General features: G+C 44.4%; 2 protein-coding genes across 8 annotated transcripts; one reads left to right on the top strand and one right to left on the bottom strand.

The window, feature by feature from the left end:
* Positions 1-61: 61 nt before the first annotated feature.
* On the bottom strand, positions 62-12,432 carry golt1ba (golgi transport 1Ba). Of its 2 annotated transcripts, none has more exons than XM_086201431.1 (5): positions 12,103-12,432; positions 4,802-4,893; positions 4,300-4,478; positions 2,255-2,336; positions 62-664 (listed from the first exon to the last, which is right to left on the bottom strand). In XM_086201431.1, the coding sequence occupies exons 1-5, from the start codon at positions 12,134-12,136 to the stop codon at positions 626-628; spliced, it is 426 nt and encodes a 141-aa protein (XP_086057557.1). In that variant the 5' UTR covers positions 12,137-12,432; the 3' UTR covers positions 62-625. The 2 variants fall into 2 exon arrangements, with proteins under 2 accessions (XP_086057557.1, XP_086057558.1); XM_086201432.1 differs by lacking the exon at positions 12,103-12,432 and adding an exon at positions 8,852-9,038.
* recql (RecQ helicase-like) lies at positions 12,060-27,422 on the top strand. 6 transcript variants are annotated; one of them, XM_086201429.1, is made up of 16 exons: positions 12,350-12,363; positions 12,671-12,726; positions 13,311-13,529; positions 14,415-14,594; positions 14,689-14,795; positions 15,104-15,302; positions 15,426-15,592; positions 16,573-16,654; positions 16,731-16,879; positions 16,986-17,103; positions 17,190-17,328; positions 17,409-17,500; positions 18,126-18,342; positions 18,695-18,818; positions 24,566-24,775; positions 24,947-27,422. In XM_086201429.1, coding segments are annotated over exons 1-16 (2,304 nt in total). In that variant the 5' UTR covers positions 12,350-12,361; the 3' UTR covers positions 25,190-27,422. The 6 variants fall into 6 exon arrangements, with proteins under 6 accessions (XP_086057551.1, XP_086057552.1, XP_086057555.1 ...); XM_086201430.1 differs by lacking the exon at positions 24,947-27,422 and adding an exon at positions 23,580-23,712 and having other exon boundaries at positions 24,566-24,715; XM_086201425.1 differs by lacking the exon at positions 12,350-12,363 and adding an exon at positions 12,060-12,188 and having other exon boundaries at positions 24,566-27,416.
* The last annotated feature ends 135 nt before the right edge of the window (positions 27,423-27,557 follow it).

Raw genomic sequence — 27,557 nt, 5'->3', positions numbered from 1 at the left:
TATCCAGGGACCCCTTTTGAACAGATACAATTAGATTCTCTGTGGACAAGAAGTCGACCACTGATCATTCAAAAATAATTTATAATGAAGTAAAATGAGCCAACCAAGAAGAGAAAACACTAGTAACAAAGGCAAACACGACAATAGCCACAATTGGTATTCCAAAGCTGCAGAACACACAGAACAAGAGCTGCTGAGAAGCTTTTGTCCAAATCATGTCGAGGTTAAAGCACAGGCACAACAATAGTAACACGTGGCAAGCTGTCGGTCCACTTCTCATCCTGGATTTGTCTGGATGCTGCCAAACTGATGAGTCCAAGACTGATGAGTCCAAGACTGATGATGAGTCTATGCAGGCCTTTTTAGGCATCTTCCATCCTCCATTTTATTGCCAGATACCCTCCATGTTGAGGGGATCAGTGGCATGTGAAATATTAGTTGTAGTGACCTTGGTAACGGCATCCTTCAGTATCAGACCGCTGGTTGATTGGTAGTGACCAGTGACCTAACAGATAAACTCGAAGCAGTCTTTCCCTGCCCAAGTGCAGAGCTGCAGCTGATAGACATCAGTTCCGTGATGGGAGATCTGTGGGCAACAGCCTTGCAGGATCAAACCAGTCCCGTGCTATACCATGGTGTTGCTCTCGCCTGCTTTGTCCACATACTGAAAAAGAAGAGAGGAGCCTATTAACACCAGCAATCTCCCAATGAACCGGTGCCATTCAGCTGGGCTATGCTAATGCAGTCCTAGTAGGAGCATGCACACTGACAGGAACACACCACAGGGACCCAAGAACCACAGCTGGACCTCCTGCTGCATTCCTATTATGCTCATCTGTACATCCGTTAAAAGATTAGTGAGACTGAATATTCCAAGATTAGATTAACTTTAATTATTTGTCATGTCTACATCTCATGAATGGTCTGATCCAGTACAGATTCAATAACAAAGGAATGCTAGAACTCTCATAAGAGAGGTTTCCTCCCTTGGTTCCATCTAACAACACGTGTAACTGCTGACTGCTCACCATCACTGATTACTGGTTACTGGTGGCCATCCCACACCGAACAGACAGAACTCTGGCTAGCTGCTGGATAGTCCTCTTCCTTGGTGGTGTCTCCCCTTCCGGTGGCAATCTCATTAACAGCACTGTTAAGGTACTGCCCCAAAGCAGAAGCCTCAGTCACCCTTTCGCTGCCACATTACTGCTGGCCTCCCCCTGTGGGGGTCCTTGGCCCAGGATTAAAGGTCCTTGCATTTTTGGTGCTGTTTGACTCTCCGCATGAGCAGACGTTACTGGCATTAATTAGAGTTTAGGACATAAGATTGTATTTGTGTGGGTTTAAATCATCACAGTGATATTTGAATTTATCAAATAGTTCCCAGATGTTAATGACAAGTATTTCTACTTGAAATACCCATTCTTAGTTCCACTTCATCACTTGAACTGAAAGCACCCATTCTAACCTGGGTAGCAGCAAGAAGCCACCAAATTTGACTTGTCTTCTCCAATAGTTGTGTGAAATGAGCCATGTGACACATCAGGTGCAGTCCACTGATTAGTTCATAAAAAGACAATTATTTCTCTTCCAAATAATTAATCTGACAGCTGATATAATTTTTGTTGAATAAAACTGACAGTTTTGATTTTTTTGGGGGAGGTCTGTATTTTTATTTGAAACACGAGCCTGGTGATCAGCCAAACCTGACGTCCACCTCCAGCCCCCTATCCAACGAGGTTTGGGGGTAACTCATTTTGAAGGAAAAGTCACCATTTGAATGACTCCAGCTTCATCTTCATATTGGAATCTTGATTTGGATTATGGTGTCCAAGATGTCCTCAAAATGGACCAATTTGCTCCTAATAACATCAATCTGTGGTGTGTGCCTCGCCAGTCATGATTAAACAGAAGCTCAGTATATGCTGCTGCCTAGTGGACATGTTAGCATGCATGGGAGAATCGGCAGTGACTGACCACGACTGCTGATTGTCCTCAGAGCCTTACGACGGCTTTCAAAAACAAAGGGACAGAGACAGAAACAGATTGACATCGAAGGAAAGCTTCTGGCATCTTGGTAGGAGCACATGCATTAGCAACAAAGCTAATGCGTATTTGTATGTTCTATGTCATCTCAGCCTCCATCGGTTGTTTTCCTGTGGTAACAGCTGGTGCAGGAGCTGATCTGTCATTTGACTGGTGCGTGAATGCTGCGTGTAATCATAGCAGAGCTGCTGCAATACTGAATACTCACTGCACTGATGAAGGGCAGGTTCAGGATGGAGCCCAGGACAGGTATTCTTCTGATAAAGCCTATAACGACGGGGAAGAAACCCCTGCATGTGACCAAACAGAAACAGACAGGGAGCTGAGTCATACACTCAAGATGGAACAGAGAAATCAAAAACTGCATCCTACAATTCCCATGATTAAACACCATCACCTCATTCAACTGCCAAAGACTTGAAAAGAGAGGATGCAAGAATGTCATTTTCCTTGTGCCACCTCCCAGTCGATTTCCTAGCATATTAAGGCTCTGTTCTTGGTGCCCCCACCTAGAAGTCCAGGAGATTAACCTATGACCGCGAGGGGTTTCTCACATTGCAAAGCAGACTCTCAATAGCATGCCAAAGAAATGAGTTGGTAAACCTAAAGGTAACTTGGCCGGTTCCCTGGTTTGCAGGTCAGAGACCTGAAATCAGGTGTGTGGTTCCCAGCAGCTGAAGATATTAGACAGTTCAGCTCTACATCAGATCCACCAGTAACACCAGACTGGTGGATGGTGGAGGTTCAGTTCTACATCAGATCCACCAGTAACACCAGACTGGTGGATGGTGGAGGTTCAGTTCTACATCAGATCCACCAGTAACACCAGACTGGTGGATGGTGGAGGTTCAGTTCTACATCAGATCCACCAGTAACATTAGACTGGTGGATGGTGGAGGTTCAGTTCTACATCAGATCCACCAGTAACACCAGACTGGTGGATGGTGGAGGTTCAGTTCTACATCAGATCCACCAGTAACACCAGACTGGTGGATGGTGGAGGTTCAGTTCTACATCAGATCCACCAGTAACACCAGACTGGTGGATGGTGGAGGTTCAGTTCTACATCAGATCCACCAGTAACACCAGACCAGTGGATGGTGGAGGTTCAGTTCTACATCAGATCCACCAGTAACATTAGACTGGTGGATGGTGGAGGTTCAGTTCTACATCAGATCCACCAGTAACATTAGACTGGTGGATGGTGGAGGTTCAGTTCTACATCAGATCCACCAGTAACACCAGACCAGTGGATGGTGGAGGTTCAGTTCTACATCAGATCCACCAGTAAACACCAGACTGGTGGATGGTGGAGGTTCAGTTCTACATCAGATCCACAGTAAACACCATACCGGTGGATGGTGGAGGTTCAGTTCTACATCAGATCCACCAGTAAACACCAGACCGGTGGATGTCGGAGGTTCAGTTCTACATCAGATCCACCAGTAACATTAGACTGGTGGATGGTGGAGGTTCAGTTCTACATCAGATCCACCAGTAACACCAGACTGGTGGATGTTGGAGTGGTGGAGTCTTAAAAACCTGGGTTGCTAACAAGAGTCCAGAGGAGCCTACAGAGGAGGCTGTAGGAGGAAGTATTCCTCGGCTAACGTTAGCTTAGCGCTGCTAACCGTAGCATCCAGGCTTCCAGCATCATCAGAGGGTTCATTAGTGAAGATGATCCTGATGAACTGAATCTGGAAGATCATCAACTTTTGTTCCCCAGAGCTGATTTACTGGTTCAATCACCACAATCACATGGAGCGATCCTATTGGCTGCTGGGGGAGGAACCAGGAGATGACCACTTCCTGTTGGTGGAGGAACCAGGACATGACCACCTTCTGTTGGTGGAGGAACCAGGACATGACCACCTCCTGTTGGACTGTAGAACACACCTCATCCCTGACTGCTAACTTTCTGTCGGACAATAAAGCTTCCCCATCCCTGACATGCTAACTTCCCGTTTGACTACAAAGCTACCTCATCCCAGACATGATAACATCTTGTTGGACTACAAAGTTTCTCATCCCTGACGTAATAACTTCCTGGATTGTTGTTGGACTACAAAACTACTTCACCCCTGACATGATAACTTCCTTTTTGACTGGAAAAAGCCAGACAAGCCTCTGATACAATAATCTGATGTGGGTGGAGACCCAGGGTCCAAAATCTCTGTAATAGATTTTTTTAAGTTCATGAAATGAGTGGGCTTGTTATGGGCTCTCTTCAGTTCAACCTCTGTGTCCTCTTACCTGAACAAGAGGAAGAAGCCGTAGATCTCCAGCACCACACCGATGATGGGCCAGCCAATCAGCACCACAAACACACCTCCCAGGAAGAAACTGGTGGCTTTCATCTTGTGCTTTTGGAAGAAGAAGCGGAAGGTCCTCTCGAGCCCGATAACGAAGGCCAGTCCAGCAACAAACAGGACCTACATTGACATACAAAATACCAACACTGCAGTATACCTCCACACACCCTCTTGTGATACAGTATCGATATTTGAATTAAAACAGCTGGTGTTACAAATGGGGTCACCTGTTGCCCTTTCGACAAGCTGTTTATGGTACGTGTGTGTTCTCTCAGCTAAGACTTTGCATGCTGTTGCATATTGCTTCACAGTTAAGAAGTTCTTTTTAACTGAATGCAGAATATAAATACACAATTCCCCCTTTTTCATTTTGTCACTTGTATGAAGTGACTTTGTGTCAGTCAGTGCTTCAATCAGACGATGGAGGCGGAGCCAACACTCACATTCCCGATGGCCAGGAGAGCTTTGTCAAAGAATAGGATCATCCCAAAGAAGAGGAAAAACACGCCGAAGCCCGTTAATCCCATTCCGATCTCTGAGGGACACACACACAAAAATTGGTAAAATTGTTAGATCCGGGAGGAGCTATATCCGTGTACATGTGTTTCCTCCTGCTGTTCATTGACAGCTCAAACTCTGTCATGTTGACCTCTAGTGGCTGACATACTGCTACTGCAACCTCTTTCACTGAGTGTGTGTTTGTGTAGGAATATATAAATATATATTCACACACAGATAGATAGAGAGATAGGTAGGTAGGTAGGTAGGTAGGTAGGTAGGTAGGTAGGTAGATGGATAGATGGATAGATGGATAGATGGATAGATAGATGGATAGATAGATAGATGGATAGATAGATGGATAGATAGATGGATAGATAGATGGATAGATAAATGGATAGATAGATAGATGGATAGATAGATGGATAGATAGATGGATAGATAGATAGATGGATGGATAGATAGATGGATGGATAGATAGACAGATAGATAGAGAGATGGATAGATAGATAATAGATGGATAGATAAATGGATAGATAGATGGACAGATGATAGATAGATAGATGATAGATAGATGGATAGATAAATGGATAGATAGATAGATAGATAGATGATAGATAGATGATAGATAGATGATAGATAGATGGATAGATAAATGGATAGATAGATAGATGATAGATAGATAGATGATAGATAGATAGATAGATAGATGATAGATAGATAGATGATAGATAGATAGATAGATAGATGGATAGATAAATGGATAGATAGATAGATAGATAGATGATAGATAGATAGATGATAGATAGATAGATGATAGATGATAGATGGATAGATAGATAGATAGATAGATGATAGATGATAGATAGATAGATGGATAGATAAATGGATAGATAGATAGATGGATGGATAGATAGATGGATGGATAGATAGATGGATGGATAGATAGACAGATAGATAGAGAGATGGATAGATAGATAGATAGATAGATAGATGATAGATAGATAGATGGATAGATAAATGGATAGATAGATAGATGGATGGATAGATAGATGGATGGATAGATAGATGGATGGATAGATAGATGGATGGATAGATAGACAGATAGATAGAGAGATGGATAGATAGATAATAGATGGATAGATAGATAGATAGATAGAGAGATGGATAGATAGATAATAGATGGATAGATAGATGGATAGATAAATGGATAGATAGATAGATGGATAGATAAATGGATAGATAGATGGACAGATGATAGATAGATGATAGATAGATAGATGGATAGATAAATGGATAGATAGATAGATGGATGGATAGATAGATGGATGGATAGATAGATGGATGGATAGATAGATGGATGGATAGATAGACAGATAGATAGAGAGATGGATAGATAGATAATAGATGGATAGATAGATAGATAGATAGAGAGATGGATAGATAGATAATAGATGGATAGATAGATGGATAGATAAATGGATAGATAGACAGATAGATAGAGAGATGGATAGATAGATAATAGATGGATAGATAGACAGATAGATAGAGAGATGGATAGATAGATAATAGATGGATAGATAGATGGATAGATAAATGGATAGATAGATAGATGGATAGATAAATGGATAGATAGATGGACAGATGATAGATAGATGATAGATAGATAGATGGATAGATGGATAGATGATAGATGGATAGATAGATGGATAGATAGATGGATAGATAAATGGATAGATAGATGGACAGATGATAGATAGATGATAGATAGATAGATGGATAGATGGATAGATGATAGATAGATAGATGGATGGATAGATAGACAGATAGATAGAGAGATGGATAGATAGATAATAGATGGATAGATAGACAGATAGATAGAGAGATGGATAGATAGATAATAGATGGATAGATAGATGGATAGATAAATGGATAGATAGATAGATGGATAGATAAATGGATAGATAGATGGACAGATGATAGATAGATGGTAGATAGATGGATAGATAAATGGATAGATAGATAGATAGATAGATAGATGATAGATAGATGATAGATAGATGATAGATAGATGGATAGATAGATAGATAGATGATAGATAGATAGATGATAGATGATAGATAGATAGATGGATAGATAGATGATAGATAGATAGATGGATAGATAAATGGATAGATAGATAGATGGATAGATAGATAGATGGATGGATAGATGGATGGATAGATAGATGGATGGATAGATAGACAGATAGATAGAGAGATGGATAGATAGATAATAGATGGATAGATAGACAGATAGATAGAGAGATGGATAGATAGATAATAGATGGATAGATAGATGGATAGATAAATGGATAGATAGATGGATAGATGATAGATAGATAGAGAGATGGATAGATAGATAATAGATGGATAGATAGACAGATAGATAGAGAGATGGATAGATAGATAATAGATGGATAGATAGATGGATAGATAAATGGATAGATAGATGGACAGATGATAGATAGATAGATGATAGATAGATGGATAGATGATAGATAGATGGATAGATGATAGATGGATAGATAGATGGATAGATAGATGGATAGATAGATGGATAGATAGATAGATGGATAGATAAATGGATAGATAGATGGATAGATAAATGGATAGATAGATGATAGATAGATAGATGGATAGATGGATGGATGGATAGATAGATGGATAGATAGATAGATAGATGGATAGATAAATGGATAGATAGATGGATAGATAGATAGATGGATAGATGGATGGATAGATAGGACAGATGATAGATAGATGATAGATAGATAGATGGATAGATAAATGGATAGATGGATAGATAGATGATAGATGGATAGATAGATGATAGATGGATAGATAGATAGATAGATCGATAGATGATAGATGGATAGATAGATGGATAGATAAATGGATAGATAGATAGATGGATAGATAAATGGATAGAGAGATGGATAGATAGATAGATAGATAGATAGATGATAGATGGATAGATAGATGGATAGATAGATGGATAGATGATAGATGGATAGATAGATGGATAGATAAATGGATAGATAGATAGATGGATAGATAAATGGATAGAGAGATGGATAGATAGATAGATGATAGATGGATAGATAGATGGATAGATAAATGGATAGAGAGATGGATAGATAGATAGATAGATAGATAGATAGATAGATAGATGATAGATGGATAGATAGATGGATAGATAAATGGATAGAGAGATGGATAGATAGATAGATAGATAGATAGATAGATGATAAATGGATAGAGAGATGGATAGATAGATAGATAGATAGATAGATGATAGATGGATAGATAGATAGACAGATAGATAGATGGATAGATAGATGGATAGATAGATAGACAGATAAATGGATGGATAGATAGATGGATGGAGGCCCTCTTGTTAACAAACACAATGTGAGTCCGACACGTTGTCAAAACAAAATGTTTTAACACTGCAATGATGTCATCTCCAGTTGAGACATACGATGGTAACAACTGCTGGTTCAACTGGTTTGTGGGAAGTCAAACTGGTTTCGATGTTTGAAAAGGAGTGTGAGCCTCATCATCACCCCGACTCTTTCTGCGGTTCACCCTCACACCAAGGAGGTCGATGACGCATGAACGTACCTGAAGTCCTCCACACGGGATTAGCATGAACTTTAATACACACGACTGGCTGACTGGTGCATTTAAACAGGCGTTATTTGCTGCGTCCTTCACAGCAGAATGACTTTATTCATCCGGAGCGAATTCAGACTTATTATCAGAGTTAAAACAGATGAACAAGAACTAAAAATACACGAGCAGATACGGACGCAGTGCCACGGCCGCCGAAGCTCCCTTCTGGCCCGACATGAAGAGCTGAGAGCCGGAGTCTGTAAGTCAGCAACACAAAGCTGACAACAAACTGTTAGCCGTGAATGCTTCAAGCTAAAGCAGGTGAACGCTACGACTTACTCTGTGAGTCCGTGAGCGAGATCATCTTGACCCTAACTGAAAAGCCGTGGCCGAAAGAAAATCGGAGAAAATGATTAAAATGCTCCAGAGGCGATTGTAGAGGAACTCTTGGGGTGGCAGCTGCAGCCTGCCACTGGAGCTACAGCCACGTCTTCCGGAAACACACCTTCTCGCGATGTCACCTTCCGGGATCAGCGCCGCGTTGCGTTCGAAGGCCTCAGTATCGCCCGCAAATAAAGATTTTTGAAACCCTACCGATCATATATTTACCTACTCTGCTGCTACGCGGAGATGGATATTTGCGAAGTATACAGGGTGAAGCGGATTCAAACAAATCATGGTTCTTGTACGCATCACATGAATGAACTGTTGCCCCGATTTGACTCTGTCAATCATCGGCGCTGAGCGGCCCGCCTACGTTTAATCGTCACAGACTTGAGGAAGAGTTGATCAGGACCGATAGCTTTTTGTTGTTTGCTAAACAGCATGGAATTGTTTTTTGCTTTTTTCAAGAGTCTCACTGGGTTGCTGGTGATGATGATGCAGGGTTAGTGAGAGGTCATTGAGGGAAGACCCTATGGCTGGCACATGGCGCCCAACAACCTGCTGGGGTCGCCACGCTGAAACATTCATTTTCTGGAACTATTCCACTCGGTCTGTGTTGAGATGGTCACTTCCTTTCACAAGTGATTCACAATGACAACCTCGATGTGATAATAATTAATGTGAATGAATACAATTCCAACTCTGAGAACGATAGTCTTCTTGAAAATCTTACAAAATCAGATTCAACGATCTCTCAATAACTTTCCGAATTCAGGCGTAGTGCTTGGGAGGGGATTTCAATATGTTTTTGGACCATAATATGGACTGTTAGCCTCCACCAGATCAGTCCTCTGTAAGAAGCTTGAAGATAGTCATGCAAAAATTTAATTTGATTGACATATGGAGGGAAAACAATCCCAACATGAATGATTTCACCTGAAGGAACAAAAATGCCACCAGACGGTCATGCATAGATTTTGGCTTGTTTCCCTGTTCTCAGTTACCATCATTACAACACCCAACACACCCTAGTGCAGCCTCCATTTGTATCCCTTTCATACTAAAGTATGCCTGGAGTGCCTTTTGAGGCTTAATTGCTCTCTGTGACAGCGCAAGACAGTCAAAGCAGTCACTGGAAAACTAAGAATACATTTCTGGAATCAAGCAAAAGCAGAAAACTCATTTTGTAGTGATGGGAGCTTCTAAAATATGAGTCTTGCCAATACTTAAGAGGTTATGGTCGTGTGTTAGCGAAAGCTCGTCCATACGAGGGAGAAAGGGCAGTTTCTAAAGTAGCTGCCTTACCTTTAAAACGCCCAGCAAATACGTCAGATGGATACAGACCAGAATTAAATGCACAACAGATTAAATCAAATGAAGTGTAAAGCTGAAGGAGCCTTTGGAAGCTCAAGCAGAAGATGGATTGAGGAAGGTGGAAAAAATCAGCCTATTTTTTTAATTTGGAAAGGCATTGTGGAAAAATATTTTTTTGATAATATTTCTAACTATTTGCTTGGAGTTTTTTTAGAAAGCATTGAAAACGGACCCCCCCTTCACTGACATGAGGGCTGGTTTCATGGATTTCAAAACCCCAAAAAGATCATAATTTGATTGATAACTGGAGGCTCATCTCCTTGTCAAATAATTACGGCAAAGTTTTTCTTCCGTCGTTGCTAAAAGGATCAAATCACTGAAGTTCAGTCAGGCTTCGTGTTTCTCATCACGCCAGGCTGGTTTCAGACCTGACTGGCTGTTGGTTCCTTTGCTCCCATGATGGTTACCTTTTGTCTTTGGACTTCTCGAAGCCTTTTGACTTGGTAGAACAGTTTCATATTTCCCTTCATGGAAAAATTGAGCTGCAGTGACTTTTTTGTAGAGCTGTTGAAGCTCTGCTCACTCACGGTAATAGCGCCATCGAACTGAAAATGGTCCCTCGCCTGGACTTGATTCAAAGCGCGGTGTGGGGTCGGGCTGCCCAGCCTCGCCATATTTGTTCCTGGTCTGTACGCAACTCCTCACCTCTCATGTTAAATATAGAGCGATACAAAGTATATGTACTGCAGGCAGGGGAATCTAGTTCGTCAGCTTGCGGACGACACAGCCTTATTTCTGAAGAATTTGAGTCAAATTCCCATTGCAATTAAAACATTGGAATTAGCCTAATTCTGGTCAACCCATTCCTCAATGCTCACAGCCTGTTACTGGGTCACTCTGAGTTTCTGCGTGAGTTGAACCTCCCTGCTCCTCATTTGCTGTGGTCAGGAACTCTGCTTCTGTTGAGGAGGCTCAAAGTCTGGCCTGTTGACCACATCTGGACCCCCAAACAACTTCAGACACTCAAGTTTGTGGAGTCACGTCCATCAAAAGGAAGAACGGTAATCTACGCTCTTTATTTCACAACGCCATCACCGCCCCTCATGTTGCTGCTGACTAGTCTGGTCAACTTGAACTGGAAAAGCATCTGGACTCTCCTGACTCCTAAAGAGAGGGAAATGTAAAATGAAACATAGATGTTACCTGCCAATCATCTTCTGAAGTTCAGGAAAGACGTTTGTGTTGACTGCTGGTTTTGTAAATGTCCCCTGAAACACTGCTTCGGCTGCTTTGGTGTCATCCCTACACGAGCAAATTTTGGAAATTTGTATTCTGGTTTATTGTTGATAAAACTGACGATAACTTTGCTCTTCATTGGAAAAATGTATTGTTTGGTCTCATCAATAAGGATAAAAACAAAATTAAATCTTTGTATTTAATCACCCTTGTGAAATTCCATATTCACAAATCCAAATTTAGTCATTCTAAACCTCTCCTTAATTTTTGAAAATGAACTCAAACGATACATGACAACCATGACCTGACTTGGTAAACAAGAAATCTGTTAAAACTTTTGATTTATGCTCCTCATTCAATGTCAATGTGCAAAATCCCCAGGCTCCTTATTAGGGCCTGAGCCAGTCCCTGGCGAAGACCCTAATATGTTTCGAAGTCACACTCGTTTTGTTTTTATGTCTTCATGACTATTGTTTGTTTGCTTTGTGTTCTTTGTAAATTGACAAGCTCGCAATAATAATAATAAAAAACATAATAGGGTCTTCCCCTGAAGTCCTTCAGGCTCAGGCCCTAACAATGATGATGATGATGAAGAACGTAGCCGCTCGCTGATCCGCCTGGCAGGCTACGTCCAGGAAATCAGAATCCCCATGTACCTGACTTCCTCGTCCTGCTCAGTGACGTAGCCATGGCAACCGTGTAGCGCTCTCAGCCACGCAGGAAGAAACGTGGATAAAGAACGGCAAGTTGTTTCTTGGCGTTATTGCTGGGTTAGTCCGAAAGAGACGTGGACTTGTTTCCATCAGGTCAGCCGACGTCATAGCTCGAATGCTAGCTAGCTAGCTGAAGCACAAGCTTACAGCTAACTGTCCCCTTCTGCTAAGCTAGCCGTGCTAGCTTCACGTCGTTCCGCCAATGTGAGAGCAGGGGTGGTGAAGTTACTTTGAATACTAGTAATCTTTGTAACCTCTGTGCTCTGTCCACGTGGTACATGTGTGTTAGTAGTGAGAAGTAGGATTTATTTCATATTTTTCTCTAGAAATGTTAATTCAGCTGCTTAAAATGCTCCTTGCGGTAGTTTTATTTCAGCTGATGCAGAAGCAGACGAGCCTGTCTTGTCAAAGTTAACAAACGGTGACGTCACATAATATCGATTAAGATCAGGTGACTGTTCTTGAGTATCGTACTGAAACATTACAACTTGACCATTTGTCTGCGCTGCAGGGAACCACCACGAGTCCCCGGAGAAAAGATGGCTGGTGGTGCCGGGGCAACGAGCGGTGAGTCCTCCTCTTTTCTGCCGGAGAAGCAGGCGGGACTGAAGCCCCGCAGCAGTCCCAGCCAGCGCTCGTTAGCCCGTGAGGTGGGAGCCTGATGACTCGGGGCGGTGCAGGTGTGAGACCTGCTGGCTCCCTGGTCACAATATCGGATCAAGGCCTCTGGGACATGCTATCCTGCTAGCATCTGCATGTAGTTCCTCTTAGCTCATGCTAGCTACTACAACCATGTGTACCATGTAATCTGGGTGCACACAGTTAGTTGGTCAACACAAAGTTTATGGTTATCATTCAACTGTTGGTTGTATTTTTACAGAGGAAAGAATGTGCGCTCTGAACCATTTCCTTTGGCGCGCGCGCACACACACGCACACACACGCACACACACGCACACACACACTCAGTGTTGGGTTGTCACCCCATGTCGCTACTCAAGTGAAAGAAACGTTGTAGTGTTTGTCGCCCTCTAGTGGTTTCATCCCTGAACACAACAGAATGGAACCGTCAGTCTGGTCTCGTGATATCAACATTTAAACCTCTATTAGCATAATTTTGCTGTGAATAAATAAATGGTTGTCTGGCTTCAGATGTGCAGACAGAGCTGGACTCGCTGGAGCTGGAGCTGGAGGCGGTGGAACTGCAGATAGCGGAACTCTTGCAGAAGCAAGCTGACCTGACGTCCCGCAAGAATGTGTTGCTGCGGCAGCTGGAGGAGGCCTGTGATGCTGCACAGTTGCCTGCAGCATCCGCGTCTGCAGACCACCCTGCAGTGAGTGAAGAGGAGATGCAGCGCTATGACGGCACAGGTAGGAAAGCTGATGCTCCTGCTGTGGAGCTCGCTTCCGTCTCACTCCACTAGGAAACATGCTACTGCGGAGTGTCAGTGAGCAACGTTGTTTCTCTCCCTCAAGCAGTGTTTATTATCATTAATAGTAATTGTATCTTCCTGATGCTCACAACACACACACACACACACACACTCATAAGCGAGAGCTTTGTGATGACAGTAAGATTTCTTAAATGTTTAAAGGTGTGCTGTGGTCATGACTTCATCTAAATACCGAACTTAAACAATCGTGCTGAAAGACTTGCTGTTGGTGAACGCGCTGGGCTTTGCTGCTGGAACTCTTTGATTGGAATAATTCAACAAATTCTCATGATTCGATCATACCAATTTTCCCATTTTCAAAACTGTCATGGCCATATCAGTATAGACGTTTGAGTTCATGAGTCCCTTGTCTCACTGTCCTTGATCATTGCTTTACAAAGTGATAATAGATACATATCCCTTTTTTAGAAGAGATGATGTAGGCGGGGCCACAGCTAGAATAAGTGTGTGGGTGTGTTCATGTCTGGCTTCATGTCTCCTCCTCATGACATCAGCCATCACCTGCTCTGGAACGCCCCCCTCCCACTCTGGCTGTTTTCTTTGTCTTCCTCTGGTGGTATTGGAGGCATATGTGCTGCCGCCAACTTTTTCACAGAATAATTCAATAATCGTGTGGCTCCTATTTTTTTTTTTTTTTTTTTTTTTTTTTACTGGTTATTTAAAGCCACCTGCTTTTGGCTGGTCAGGTACTAATTTCTAACCATGTAGTGGACTGAACTGTAAGTGGGCGTAGCATATTTGAGTTCAGGTGTGAAGTTCTGGCCTGACCTGCCTGTTTTTCCTGTCATCTGATCTTTGGTAGAGTTTCCATGGTCCAAGGATGTGGCCCAGCAGCTGAAGGACTCCTTTCATCTGTCCAAGTTCAGGCCACTGCAGCTGAGGGCCATCAACCTGACACTGGCGGGAAAGGACGTCTTCCTGGTGATGCCCACTGGCCGTGGAAAGAGTCTGTGCTACCAGCTGCCTGCAGTCTGTTCTAGGGGTATACCCCCCACCAACAACACACTCTGGGTTCATGTGTCCACCGAGTACACACAGGTTTCACTTAAATGTGTGTGTGTGTTTGTGTGTGCAAGGGTTTACCCTGGTTGTGACTCCCTTGGTGTCCTTGATGGAAGATCAGATCATGTCCCTGAAGTCCCTGTCAGTGTCTGCAGCCATGCTTAATGCTTCTAGCAGCAAGGTAATGAGTGTGTGATCCTCTTCGCTGGGACTTATTCCCCTCCAGCAATGCTCATATTGAAAGTTTTCTTCTCCTGACTTTCATAAGTCAACAAGAATCAGGGTTACTATTTTTACTATTCACTATTTATTTCACAAGGCACAAACCATAACAACAGAAGAACACTGTTGACATCAAGTGTTACTGGACCATGGGAAGAATGACAGGAATCCCATGAGAAACCCTCTGACCACCAGAGTCCAGATACAAACCTGCTTTCAGCATGTGTGCAGTTAAGACATCATTGGTGTGTTTGGGATGCGTTCTAGGAACACTCAAAGACTATTATGGCTGCAATGACCGATCCGATGGCCCCCTTCAAGCTGGTTTATGTCACTCCAGAGAAGATTGCCAAGAGCAAGCTGCTCATGTCTCGCCTGGAAAAAGCCTACAAGTCAAACCTGTTGAGTCGCATTGCTGTGGACGAGGTCCACTGCTGCAGCCAATGGGGACACGACTTCAGGCCAGGTGAGGGGGTCTCCTACCCACAACACCTAGACTTTCCCTCATTTCAGCATCAAGAAACTCAGAGTTTTCACCACACAAAAGTGTGTGTGTGTGTGTGTGTGTGTGTGTGTGTGTTGTGCACAGACTACAAGCTTCTAGGCATCCTGAAGAGGCAGTTCCCCAAGGTTCCACTTTTGGGGCTGACAGCCACTGCAACCAGCAGTATCCTCAAGGATTGTGAGAAGATCCTGTGTGTCCAGCAACCAGTCAAACTCTCAGCCTCCTTTAACCGGACCAACCTCTACTATGAGGTGGTATCTCTCACAGCCTTTCTGTGTGTGTGTGATGCTGCTAGGTCATGGTTTAATATGACCTACACCAGCCCAAAAACATTTATTAAGTTGCCATAACACTTCAGTTATTTAATGTCTCTGTATGAGATGTCAGAGATGAATGAGCAGGGACAGCTAAACTTACTAACTAGCCTCTGCGCTCGCCAGCAGTCATGACCAGACAGATTGCTCTTTCATGGCTAACTGCTAAATATAAGGAAAGCAAACAGTAACCTTGAATTGACACCCTGCACTGCCTTGTAATTGCCACGCCACGGCAGCCGCAGTTGATCACTGCCATTCTAGACAACAATGCAAGTTCCACTAGAAGAGATGGGGACATCCCAGAAGCAGCTCAGCACACTGCTTCACGTGGAATGCATGCTGAGGCTGTTTTTGACGGATGGTGCCTCCATCTGCCCTGTGCAGATTTAGCCAGACAGAAAGTCCCTACAAGGGACAACCTTGTCAGTTTTCAAAATGAAACACCATGGACAAACTCCTGATTGCAAAAACAGACAGAAAAAGACACAATATGACCACGTACTCTATGTGTACATTATGGAAACACATAAAGACACAATGACCATTCTGCAGAATCTGAGCAAGTAAACGAAACGGGGCAGAACAACTGAAACACTGCTGGTGAAATTGCAGCTGTGTGGGGATGGACATGATCGTGACATAGCCATGCCGGATGTAAATACTTGGTGTGTCAGCAAGTAAGCAAACACACATTAAATATGTCAACATTTTCTGCCCATATTGCACAGAAAGTATTGGTGTTATTGATGGCCTTTTTTTTTACACAGACTTCATGCTTAAATAGAAAATTGTCATATATCGCCTCACTTACATTATCGCAACATATCGCAATACTTACCATGATACACAACCCTAACACTGCAGTAGTTTAGTCCTAGTCTGGAAAGATGCCTAACACACTTCTTGTGTCTCAGGTTCGCCTTAAAGATTCTGACAGTGAAGCCTCCATAAATGACATGGCCTCACTGATCCGCTGCAGATACAAGGACCAGTCAGGTAGCAACGTGTCCAGCATGATGAGGTTAACATGATGTTGAATTGCCAGTGAGTCAGCATGCTTTGGACCCCACAGGGATCGTTTATGTGTTCTCTCAGAAGGATGCTGAGTTGGTGTCATCAGAGCTCCAGAGAAGGGACATCCTGGCTTATCCTTACCATGCCAACATGGCCCCTGATGACAAGTCCCGTATTCACCGCAAATGGACCTCTGGCAAAGTCCAGGTAGTAGCATCACGAGGACACCGTCTTCACCATCCATGAGCTGATATGTTCTGTACAATAATGTAGAGCCTGTCCTTTTTACCTGCGTATCACTGTGGGCCTCCAGGTGGTGGTAGCAACGGTGGCGTTTGGTATGGGCATTGACAAACCTGACGTCAGATTTGTCATCCATCACACCATCAGCAAGTCCATCGAGAACTACTACCAAGAGAGTGGACGGGCAGGTAAAGGCTCTGCACTGTCTTGTGTTGACACCATACTGGTCTGGACCATTGTGTAGCTCATTCTGGTGTCTTTGCTGTGTCTCCAGGCCGAGACGACAGTCCAGCAGACTGCATCATCTACTTTGGCTTTGCAGATATCTTTCGAATAAGCACCATGGTGGTGATGGAGAATGTTGGACAGAAGAAGCTGCTGCAGATGGTGGACTACTGCCAGAATGTGGACAGGTAACACACACACACACACACACACACATAAACTGGCCCAGTGTGTTCCAGGATGGCTTGAAGGTGTCTGCTGTGTGCAGGTGTCGGCGCGCTCTCATGGCTGTTCACTTTGATGAGGTGTGGGACAATGAAGGATGCAACCAGATGTGTGACACTTGCCGCCATGGAAACGGTTCGTGTGGGACTGATCTTTTGAATATAGGTGTGGTGAGATGTGAGCCAGTGTGCGTGTATGTGTGTTCGGTGGAAGTACACATGAAAACAGTTGGCTTGTCATGTGAATGAATCTCCTGCATCTCTCAGATGAGGTAGCCACAACAGTTACAGTTAATTAGCTAACTGCAGTATGTCTCATGAAGAAAAGACTCACTCTCTGCTCTTTGGTATGGCAGCTGTCAAAGAGCTGCTCAGCCACATCAGCTACATCAGGCCAGGTTGTAGCAGCCAAGTCTGGTGCCTCTGTTACTCTTTAGCTAGCACATTGTTCTTCAAAGGCAAGTGGCTGGAACAAATGGGTCAAAACATCAGGTCTTGTTTAGCAGTTTTACCTTCAGTGTTATCAGCGCACCAGTGTCCTCAGGTCAGATGATCCTAGTTCGCAGGTCCACAGGACAAGCAGCACTGGGTTGGGCTGGATCACTAGTGGGACCACTTCTAGGAGGCTGAGTCGTCAGCGCAGTGTTTTTCAACACTCAAATGAAAGATTTTGAATGGACAGAACAAAGTCAAGAAGCTCAAATATCCTTGGCCACTACAAGTTGATCTGCACCCTGACCATCTGCTCTCTGCTCCATCAGACCACACCACCATGGACATCAGTCACCAGGCCAGACAGGTGGTGCAGATTGTGGAGCTTGCAGCATCTATGGATGAAAGACTGACGCCACTGAAGCTGGTCGAGGCGTGGATGGGAAAAGGCTCGGCCAAGCGCAGGAAGATGATCCAGACCACCACACTGCCTCGGCCGCAGGTGGAGACTGTGATTGTCCATCTGCTGCTGCAAGGTTACCTCAGGTGACTCATCTCAGTCCGTTGGCAGTGGTCACCTGAATATGCTGCTGAGATCAGACTTGGATCGTGGTCCTGAGAGCTGTGTCTGACCTCACTTTTCCTTCAGTTGTATCATTCTGATTTCAGCCTAATCTCACAAAGACCAGGTGCAAATGTTCTACCTAGTAAATGACCAGGTGTGATGGTGTGTCAGCAACAAATGTAGGAACAGAAAAAACATGTCCTGAAACATGAGCACCAGATGAAAGGTCAAGAAAAAGATGACAAATTCCTGTCTCCTTTACTGAGAAGTCTCACTGGGGGAACGGAGAGTTGGACTAATGCAAACACCCCTGTCTGTGTGACCCTGATCCAGAGAGGATTTCAGCTTCACTCCCTACACCACCTACTTCTACATGAAGCTTGGCCCCAAAGCTCCACTGCTGAAGAACCAGAGCCACATATTGAGCATCAAGATGAGGGCAGCAGGGACTGCTACAGTGAGTAAACGCCACCTACTGAGACTTATCATCACACTGTTGGTTCTGAGTATCTCCCTGTTCTTTTTGTAGCTAAGGCTTGCACCTCAATCCAAGAAAACTCCTCTAAACCTGGCCGGATGTCCTCATCCTCTCAGATCTGTTTGAGTGTGTTGAGACGCTAAAACATGTTGATAATCACCAGAGCTTCAACTGACGCTGCACACGTCAGGAGCATAACAGTCATTATTTTTGCAGTCAGTGAAGAGAACTCTGTCATGGTGTTCTTAGCAGGTCATGATCGGGACCCATGGCCAGTCCTGCAAGACAGGTTAGGGTTAGGGTTACCTTGGGTTAACCTAGGGTAACCCTGCTCTCCTGGTGCAAAGCTTTTAGCTTAAAGCAGAGAAACTAAAGGTGAAAAACAATTTACCAAACTGCACTGTTTCTGTCCAGGGAGGTAACTTCAGGGTAATTTTTTTTCTTCTTGTGTGGAACTGTATTATGAAATGACAAAGAAAGAAAATCTGAAGTAGAGCAACTAGATCGAGGTCCAGGCCGTGAAAATTCCCTCGCGAAGCTTTTCACTGTGGAACACATCTGTCCTGAAGGGGATGGTTTGTCCCTGGTTCTGTGTTCCACCCTGGCATGATGTCTACTGAAGATGCCTGCTCACAAACAAACACAACTAGTCACATAAGCAATTTGGTGAAGATAATGAACTCAACACAAACACAGTACTACACACAGGTCAGACCCTGTGGTGGGCAGTCTACTTTCACCAAGACCCACCTACATTAAGTCTCCTCTCCTTTTTAAAACAAGTTGCCAGCTGTTGCCAGCTGTTACCAACGTTATGAACATTTCCACTAACCGGTCAAGACCCCAGAATATTTTTTGCTATGATCACGATAAAAAGAAGGCAACTATCATTAAAAGAATATATTTTCTTGTAGGTGCATCAATTCTTTTTTTAATCAACACTCAAGACCAGGTTTCAAAGAGAGCAGAGGAAAATACATTTTTGTTCAATTAATGATTTGGAACCATAAAATTAATTTATATGGATTTTCTCTTTTCCATCTAGATACTTTGTGTACTATCAAAAGTCAAGTCAGTTTTAGTTTTCCCCTAGACCCCATCCCAACTAAGCTGCTCCAAGACTCTCTCCCCTCGTTAACCCCCCCTCTTAGATATGATCAATGTGGCGCTGGTATCTGGTTCTGTCCCTCAGTCCTTTAAAGTAGCAGGAATTAAACCCTCCTCAAAAAACAAGCCTGGATCCAGAAGTTCTACCAACTACAGACCAACATCACATCTTCCTTTTCTCTCCAAGGTTCTGGAGAAAGCAACAGAACTAGTCAGAGGTACCAGTGACCTCCTACTGGTACCAGATGAGGGACTGGTCTCTGTACTGGTCTGATTAGATCTCAGTGCAGCTTTGATACCATTGACCACCATATCCTTCTACAGAGACTGGAACCTGTCACTGGTATTAAAAGAACCACACTAAACTGGTTCAGGTCATATCAACCAGGTCATCTCAGGTGGTACCAGTTAACGATGGTTCCTCTGAGACCACTACAGTCAGTTCTGGTGTTCCACAAGGGTCTGTGCTTGGACCAGTCCTCTTCACCCTGTACCTGCTTCCTCTAGGTCACATGATCAGGAAACACTCCATTAATGTTCACTGCTATGCAGACGACACTCAGCTGAACTCATCAATGATCCACATGGAACAAACCAGCTGACTGAACTGGAGGCCTGTCTGAAGGACAGCAAACATGGAGGACCATCATTTCCTTTATTAAACTCTGATCAACTGAAGTTCTTGTGCTGGGCCCAAACACCTGAGGACCACCTGATCTGATGAGACAGGTACCCTGGATGGCACCACCCTGGCCCCCAGCACCACCGTAGGAACCTAGCAGTTCTCTTTGACCAGGATCCTTCAACTCCCACATTCAACAAATCTCCAGGACGCCTTCTTCCATCTACGTAACATCGCTAAGATCAGACACATCCTGGCTCAAGAAGATGCAGAAAAACTAGTCCCTGCTTTTGTCACTTCCAGGCTGGATCACTGCACCTCCCTCCTACCAGGCTGGACTAATAAGTCCCTCAAGACTCTCCAGCTGGTCCAGAACGCTGCTGCCCCCCTGACTAGAACTGGTAGCAGAGACCAGGTCTCTCCTGGACTGCTTCTCTGCATGGCTCCCTGTCAAATTCAGAACAGAATTTAAAATTCTTCCTCTACCATCAAAGTCCTCAACAATCAGGATCCTTCATCCCTGACAGAGCTCCTAGTCCACTATGATCCAGCTAGAACCCTTCACTCCCAGGATGCAGGGTTCCTGCTGGTTCCTAGAGTTCTAACAGTAGAATGGAGCCAGAGCCTTCAGCTATCAGGCTCCCCTCCTGTGGAACCGTGTCCCAGTTTCAGTCCAGGACCCAGACCCCCTCTCTAGGTTTAAGAGCAGACTTAAGACCTCCTTGTTGATCAGGCTTATAGTCAGAACTGCTTAGGCTGGCCCTTAGATCTGCTGCTATAGGCTCAGACTGCTGGGATCTCCCATGATGCACTGGGCTTCTCTCTCCTCCTCCTGTCCTCATACGTGTTACCAACTCCTCTTCTTCTTCTCCCCTCATCCCAGATCCTCATCAGGTGGTCCTCAGGTGTTTGGGCCCAGCACAAGAACTTCAGTTTATCAGAGTTTAATAAAGGAAACGATGGTCCTCCATGTTTCCTGTCCTTCAGACAGGCCTCCAGTTCAGTCAGCTGGTTTGTTCCATGTGGATCATTGATGAGTTCAGCTGAGTGTCGTCTGCATAGCAGTGAACATTAATGGAGTGTTTCCTGATCATGTGACCTAGAGGAAGCAGATTGATGTACTCAACAGTACGGGTCCTGGTCCCACCTCCTCACTGGACCTGTGGCTCTGCACCAGGCCCAGTGAGAACCACAGCATCCCTCTGTGGCTGTGTCTTCTGGGTTCAGGAGCTGTTTCTTCGCGTGTTTTGGACTTAGGCATGCAGTAGTAGTTGCCTCTATCATGTGACAGTGACAGCACAGATTTGTGGAAATTCTTGTCAATTTAGGTGAGAGATGTCAACAGAATTTCTTCTTAATGACCTTTAAATGATAGAGACTGGATCCGAAGAATCAAAGTTTAAGTTGAATTTATTTTCTTGTACAAGAAGGAGTTTCTGCTTACTCCTATTTATACAGACACATTCCACAGATATCCTCACATATCTTCCCAGTCCTCTAAGTAATGGCCAGCTTAAGATCTTTAAATCAAGGTGGCATCTTCCATTCCCATCTCCAAGCCCTTTTTTCCTTTATGACCCTCAGCAACCTATGCAATGCTGGCCTCCCGCTGTTAATCTTGACTGTTGTTTATGTTTATGCAAACTGCAGGACAAACCAGAAACCCCCAATAATAGCATATGAAAATTTTTTATAAAAAGGGAGTTAATAGATATTATCACAGTTTCTATGCCAGCACATGAAAAAGGGATTTGGATTTGAGGAACCTGCCAAAGCCCCTCCCACTGGCTGAAAACATGCTAAAATGTGGGTTTCCTCTGCAGTGGGAGCACCTTTTAATCAGCATTCACTCCCAGGTCACATGACCCTGCAGTAAATGTGAGTGGTTACTGACTCATCTATCAGCATCCACAGGGGCACTAAACCTGAGTGAATGCAATAAGTTGTTCCAGTTTCTGGTGTTTCCAGTCTCACATATGTGTAGAGTGGGTGGATCTCCACTATCAACAACCTGTAGCTACATGGCTATGTGCGTTGAGAAACAAACAGAACCAATGACCCAGCTTCCTTGGTGCGGGTTTTTCCTGTTGGTCTGTGTTGTGATTTGAAGCTTTAGTGTAACATGTCCTCCAGTCTGCTCTGTTCTGAGAAGTTTCTGTAATCAGCTACTTCCTTCCTCTGTTGTGTGATGTCTTTCCACCACACAAATACCCCCATGTGTTTTCTTAATGTCTCAAACTTCCACGGAGGACCTAAAGTGTTGTGGAAATAATCCTCTCTGTGCTGACAGCCAGTGAACCCGGGTAGTTGTACAGTTCCTCCAAACAGTGGCCCGACTTTCTAGAGGCTGAGCTACGCTGTGCTGTGCCTCTACGCTATGCTAGGCTACACTACTTTCTGTGTGTTAGCCTACTAGCCTCCACTAAATGGATTGATTTGATAGACCCATAGAACTAATATAACAGTGTGATAGTGTAGAATATGTTTCTTTCACAACTCACCTGTCACCTCGTCCTCACTCCTCTATCCTACTGCATGATTACGCTGTCATTGATCAGTAAATCTGTTTGTTTTCTAAAGCAGTTGACAAGGTAATGATCTTTAAAGTTTTCAACATGTAAAGTGAGAGGGTGTCCATGTAGGTTCACAATATGTGGCCTGTTTATCCACTGTTACCTGTTTGTCCCAGCTCTCTCAAGCTGTCAATGCTACAAAATTAACCCTCGTCAGGTTATTGTCCACACTTATTATGTTGCTGTGCCATTAATTCCACACATGTCAATCCCAGTATGACTTTTCCGTCAATTCATTGATTTGTACCAGGCCTGGTCATTGTCTGGGGCTGATGGAGCAGTGACGAGGGGACCCCATGTAGCTCTAGAGGGATGATCTAATGTGAGGAGATTCTAGGGTGGGGCGTTGGTTGCAGGATTTTGTTGTGTTAGCACTTATTCACACTTGGGTGTCCATGTCCTCCCCGCAGATAAAGTCTGTTGTTAATGACCCAACAGGTAAAAGCTACAAGTGGCCAGGGCAAGTCCAAAGAGGGAAAGAGATCAGTTGAAAGTGCTGGAGATGCTCCAGTGTCCAAGAGAGTCAAGAAACACCTCCCGTAGTCCCCCACCCAGAAGACAAGCTGGCAAAGTACAGTCCATCCTTCTTTCTCTCTTCATTGCTGCTTGTGTTGGCATTGCACTGACCATGTGACCCTCAACCATGGTCCCTAACCAACAGGCTTGGGCGATGAAAAACTAATCTTCTCCTCTACAGGGCACAGGCTACCTCTCTAGCTAAAAAGCTAGCTGGCCGGCTAATTTGTTAGCTCCAAAAACAGAGTGAATATGATTTGGAACTTTGGATGCCCCCCACCAGCTGATCACATGACATCATCTGTCATAAGCTTGTAATTGTGTGTGTGTGTGAGAGAGAGAGAGAGAGAGAGAGAGAGAGACGAGGATCAGTTCAGCAGGATGCATCAGACACCTCCATCTCCATGCCCCCAGTTATTGTGTGTTGTGTTGTTTCTCCCTGCTGACACACACATGGAAGTGACTAAAGAGGCACCTGCACTAGATAATAGAGATGAGTTGTGAGACCAACGTGCTGCAGTACCTGCTCCAGTCGTTCGTATTGGTCATTGAGTGGGTTCTAGGTGTTTACATGTCTCATAGTGGAAGTATGTTCTGCATGCAGTAACATTGCTTGTGCGGTGCACATATGCACTGGGCTGAAAGGATCTCCATTCCAGCCCTGCCAGTGATTAGGAAAAAAAAAACAGCAGTGGAACCTAGAGAACACAGTGTAGACCCTCACCTACCTGTATGAAGCGGTGTGAGTCATTACAGTTCACCATGGTTGCAACATCGCCCAAGCCTGTGACTCGCCACTCTGGTGCTTCTACTAACCATCACTAGCATGTCAGCTACAGTCGCTCTGTCCTCTGGACAAGCCCCCGCCTGCCTACTGCTGCTTACTGACACAGCGTTTATGGTTGTAGGACACATCAGCTGCCAGAGCCAGTGAGGTGGATGCTGATTTGACCTTTGACCCCAGTTGTCCCCCACCATCCAAGCAGAAACAATTCAAAGACGACAGGAACCTGTCCAGGAAACAAGATGTTGAGCTGGACGGACAAACAGACAGAGCAAGAAACCATCTGACAGTGGAGGACAGGAGGAACTCTACCACAACCAGACAAGTAGTCCAGGTGGATGTTGAGATTAACATTGTCAATGAAGTGGGTCTTAATGACAGTTCAGTTGGACCTTGTTGTAAACATAAGGCCACCTCCTCTCAGGGAGGGAGGAGGAAGCCTCGTGCTAATGTGGCAGATGTTCCATCTCTATCTTCATCTCCATCCTCTGGACCTCCATCCCAGGCCTCCATCATCTCTGACAATACAGCCGAAGAGCTGTACAACCTCAGGAGCTACTACAGCAAACAGCTGCGGAGGATCAACTACATTTCCCATGAATGCCTAGGGCAGCCCATCCAGCCCGATGTACTAGCGTGCATCAGAGAGCCTCTGAGGAACCTCCGGCTGCCCCGCAAGGTAACCATCACCCAGAAAGCCCGCAGCTTGTGGACCCGGGTCAGTGGCCGGAGGAAGCTTGTCCGCTAGTGATGATGTTCCCTCTACTGTTACACTTCTCAGGGGACCATTGAGATGAACCCCAGACACACTGAACAATCACATCAGGTGTCAGTTAGCATTTGTTTGTGGGTCACATGACTGGGGAGATGGAAACTGGAGCCACCTCCTCTGTGCGTGCGCGTTTGTGTGTAACATCACAATTTCCTCGAGCCCCCAGAGAATGGGACTTGTAGTGGCCACTCACATGACAACAAGGATTTCTGACCTGGAGGAATTTGCCATGTTGGAATGGCCATGTCCGTCCTCATTCAAAGTTAGTATTTCCTCCTGGGGGGAGCCAATACCAACTGGCCATCAGTACCACGTGATCAGGTCTATGTTGAATATTCTTTTTATTGCAACCTTTTTTTATATTGAGGAGCTACCCAGTACAATCGCAGTCTGATCCACTACTGCTACTGAAGCCGTTAATGTTAGCAGTTAATGGCCATGGCCTTGCTCACGGGCACCTGAGTGGTGATGCTGAGAGCAGGGCTAGCACTGCTTTTTCACCTGTGGATTGAACTAGCATCTCTTGTGTCTAAAGCGCTGCACTGTTCTCACAGTCTCTATTAGGAACTTCTTAACCTTCATGTATGAAAAACTCTAGTAATGTTTTTATGTTTCACAACAGTCTGTTGGTGTTCTACATGGTCCTGTCTGGGGTGTCACAGAGTTCATTATCTCATCCCAGGGTTTGAATAAACTGCTCTGACTGAGGTGAACATGCTATATTGCCAATAAATTGGATGAGCAAACAAACTTCATGAATGGAGGAATGTTGTCCAAATTACCTTTTTTGTCAAGCTGTTCAGTCTGATTCCCTCTCAACTTTTTATGAGAGATTTGAGCCTCTCTTCTTGACCAGGGCTGGCCGAACTGGTCCTGGAGCCAAACTTGGCCTGCCATCAGTTTTGATTTGGTCCACCAGATGTAAAAACAACTAATTAAAACACTGAAAAATAAATTATAAAATTTTAAATGGCAGCAGGGAGATGAAGCAAGTATTTAGTTCGAAGTGCCTCTGAATGCATCAGTTGCATCTCCAGATTCTACAACTGTGCTGAAGACATGTTTCAGACACTGGCTGAAATAAAAGGACCCCCATCATTTTTCTGTTGCAGGTTGGTGGATTTCTACTGTCAACAGGTAGCAGTGGATCCCCTGTGTCCTTAGTAAGCTGGAGGCTTAATGTTCTGCTACAGTAATTGAGAAGCAGCTTTGAATTCCCCTCATGCTGACAGGCACAAGTTTACCTCAAGAAGCTAAAATCAGTCAGCAGCTGGAGGAGTCCAGAGGTGTTTTTAGTGCTCACTGATGTAGCACTGAGCTAGTGATCCTGAAGAGGCTCGCTACCTCAACAGCTAGCAAAGCTAGCTTGAGTTTGTAGGGTAGTTCATTGATAGAACGTTTAATTTCCTCCACAAACATGAACTGAACTAATAACTGCGCTGGCAAACTGACCTCAAATAAATCAGTGCACTCCATTCTGAAGACATGTATCTGGTATCCGAAGGGGCGACCTGGTTGTTGGCATGTCCTGTATTGGATCAAAGATCCCAGTAGAAGGATGTTCCTTCTCTAACCAGCAACACTGATTGCCCATGAAGTTGTTGCCTGAATACACGCAACAGAGAGCTGCACTCCTTGACTTGCCCCACGGGACTGAAGTGTGTTAGCAATGTTCAGGAGAGAGGGGTGGCCCGGTGGAGCAGTGGTCCTCACTGTGGCCCTCCAGCAAGAAGGTTGTGGGTGGAGCCCCAGCTGCAGCACGGGGTCTTTCTGGGTGAGTCTCCATGTTCTCCCTGTTCCTGCTGGGTTCTCTCTGGTACTCCAGCTTCCTCCACAGTCCAAAGACATCAAGAGGGGACCAGGTTAATCCAGACTCTAAATTGACCGTAGGCGTGGCTGGGCGAGCCAATGGTTGTCTGTCTCCATGTGTTGGCCCTGCCATGGACTGGTGACCTGTCCAGGGGGAAGGCTGCTGGGATAGGCTCCACCCCCACCACCCTCAACAGGAGAAGAGGGAGAACATGGAGGGATGTTCAAGAGAAGTTTTTTGTGATGCTATCGGACATGAAAGTATGTGTGAGAGAGAGAAGGATTGTAACTAGGGTTACTTCATGTTGATAAGGTTGAGCCTCCATCTAATGCACTGACATTTACACACAAACTTGTACACACATTTTCAATTAAATTCTGTACACACAAATGTCCTTTACTGTCTCTTAGTTTTTAGTATGTCATTTAATGCTGGTGATGATTGTTTCCAACATGATTGCTAAGTACAAACAAACAATCATTTCTCAACGTCATGGCGCACTCCAGTGTGTTTGCAGCAACAGAATTTTCCTAT

This window comes from Aulostomus chinensis, chromosome 4 (assembly GCF_037954235.1).
Source record: "Aulostomus chinensis isolate RoL2024-O1b breed Wild chromosome 4, RoL_Achi_v1.0, whole genome shotgun sequence".
Classification (NCBI taxonomy): domain Eukaryota; kingdom Metazoa; phylum Chordata; class Actinopteri; order Syngnathiformes; family Aulostomidae; genus Aulostomus; species Aulostomus chinensis.
The sequence above is the reverse complement of the archived record's forward strand: the minus strand, read 5'-3'. Positions and strand labels throughout refer to the sequence as shown.

What these genes read in the sequence shown, in the direction of transcription:
- golt1ba (XM_086201431.1), bottom strand. Translation starts at nt 12,136, where the DNA reads ATGGCTACGTCACTGAGCAGGACGAGGAAGTCAG. An exon ending in GGCTTCTTCCTCTTGTTCAG is followed by an intron (nt 2,337 to 4,299) that starts GTAAGAGGACAC and finishes GGTCACATGCAG; the next exon opens with GGGTTTCTTCCCCGTCGTTA. An exon ending in ACCTGCCCTTCATCAGTGCA is followed by an intron (nt 665 to 2,254) that starts GTGAGTATTCAG and finishes CTTCTTTTTCAG; the next exon opens with TATGTGGACAAAGCAGGCGA.
- recql (XM_086201424.1), top strand. An exon ending in GCCTGCAGTCTGTTCTAGGG is followed by an intron (nt 14,595 to 14,688) that starts GTATACCCCCCA and finishes TGTGTGTGCAAG; the next exon opens with GGTTTACCCTGGTTGTGACT. An exon ending in CCAAGAGAGTGGACGGGCAG is followed by an intron (nt 17,104 to 17,189) that starts GTAAAGGCTCTG and finishes CTGTGTCTCCAG; the next exon opens with GCCGAGACGACAGTCCAGCA.